The 906-nt window shown below is 40.7% G+C and overlaps 2 protein-coding genes across 2 annotated transcripts in view; both read right to left on the bottom strand.

Moving 5' to 3' along the window:
- Positions 1–89, bottom strand: part of LOC104472106 (tubulin alpha-2 chain-like) — a gene marked incomplete at its 3' end in the record, with an annotated part of 6,193 nt that extends 6,104 nt beyond the window's left edge. The window contains exon 1 of the mRNA XM_010087654.1: positions 81–89. Coding sequence (XP_010085956.1) covers positions 81–89 — 9 coding nt within the window. The remainder of the gene's footprint in view (positions 1–80) is intronic.
- Positions 90–843: 754 nt separating this feature from the next.
- The window catches only part of PEX26 (peroxisomal biogenesis factor 26), a gene marked incomplete at its 5' end in the record, with an annotated part of 2,597 nt that continues 2,534 nt past the window's right edge, over positions 844–906 (bottom strand). Inside the window, one exon of the mRNA XM_010087655.1 lies at positions 844–906. Coding sequence (XP_010085957.1) covers positions 844–906 — 63 coding nt within the window.

Here is a 906-nt window from a genome sequence, read left to right on the forward strand (position 1 = left end):
TAAAACAATGCAACAACTTCAGTTGTTCAACTAAACAATAATATAGAATATAGTTTAAAAAAATAAATCTATTTCCTTACCAACACCATGTGCTCATAAGAACAATTATGCATCAGGCAAGCACACAAAGTGCTGTAATTTGTATTTAAGAAGAGTAGGTGCAGCACAATAGTCTTTGTGGCCCACTACTTTGGCTTTCTGGCTTAAATACAACTAAAATCAAGAGTGCCTGTATAAGGAGGCCTCAGTCACAAGAGAAACCACAGCCTTCAAAATGCAATAGGCTTCACTTTCTGCAGTGTTTTTCTTCCACATGCTTGGCCTAAATCCCATGCTGCAGGCAGTGGGCTTTTCAGATGTCTTCAGGCAAAACAGAATATTCCCCTAATTATCGGTACTCCGCTGCCTTTTACAGTCATGCCTCCAGGAATGCTATTTCACATGTTGAGAAAACTGCCCAGCATTTGCAACGGTGGAGCCTTCTTCCACAGTTCATAACTGGCTACACAACCCTCACTCAAGAGCTACATCTGGAGCAAAGTGTTTGAAAAGGATGATTCTTATTCAGTTCTAGATTATGGAAGGAGTAGCTTTACCCTGGTGCTGGACAGAACAGTGCTGTAGAGCCAAGCAAAATATCAGGAATATTTGGCATGGTTTCAAAATTCATACACCACCATTCCCCATCTGAAGAAACAAAGGTATCAACACACAGGAGTTCATAGGTGGTCATCTCAATTAGGACACTGATTTCAACAATCCTTGAAGAGCCTTCTAACATCCTCAAGACAAAGTGTCAGTTTTACAGCAGTAGAGAAAATTGTGTTGTGTGATGGAATACACTTAGTCTTGAATTGGACGCCTATGGATTGGAGAAAATACAACTGCCCAAGCCTGTCGGAAGAG

Source organism: Pterocles gutturalis, unplaced genomic scaffold (genome assembly GCF_000699245.1).
Source record: "Pterocles gutturalis isolate BGI_N339 unplaced genomic scaffold, ASM69924v1 scaffold22896, whole genome shotgun sequence".
NCBI classification, from domain to species: domain Eukaryota; kingdom Metazoa; phylum Chordata; class Aves; order Pterocliformes; family Pteroclidae; genus Pterocles; species Pterocles gutturalis.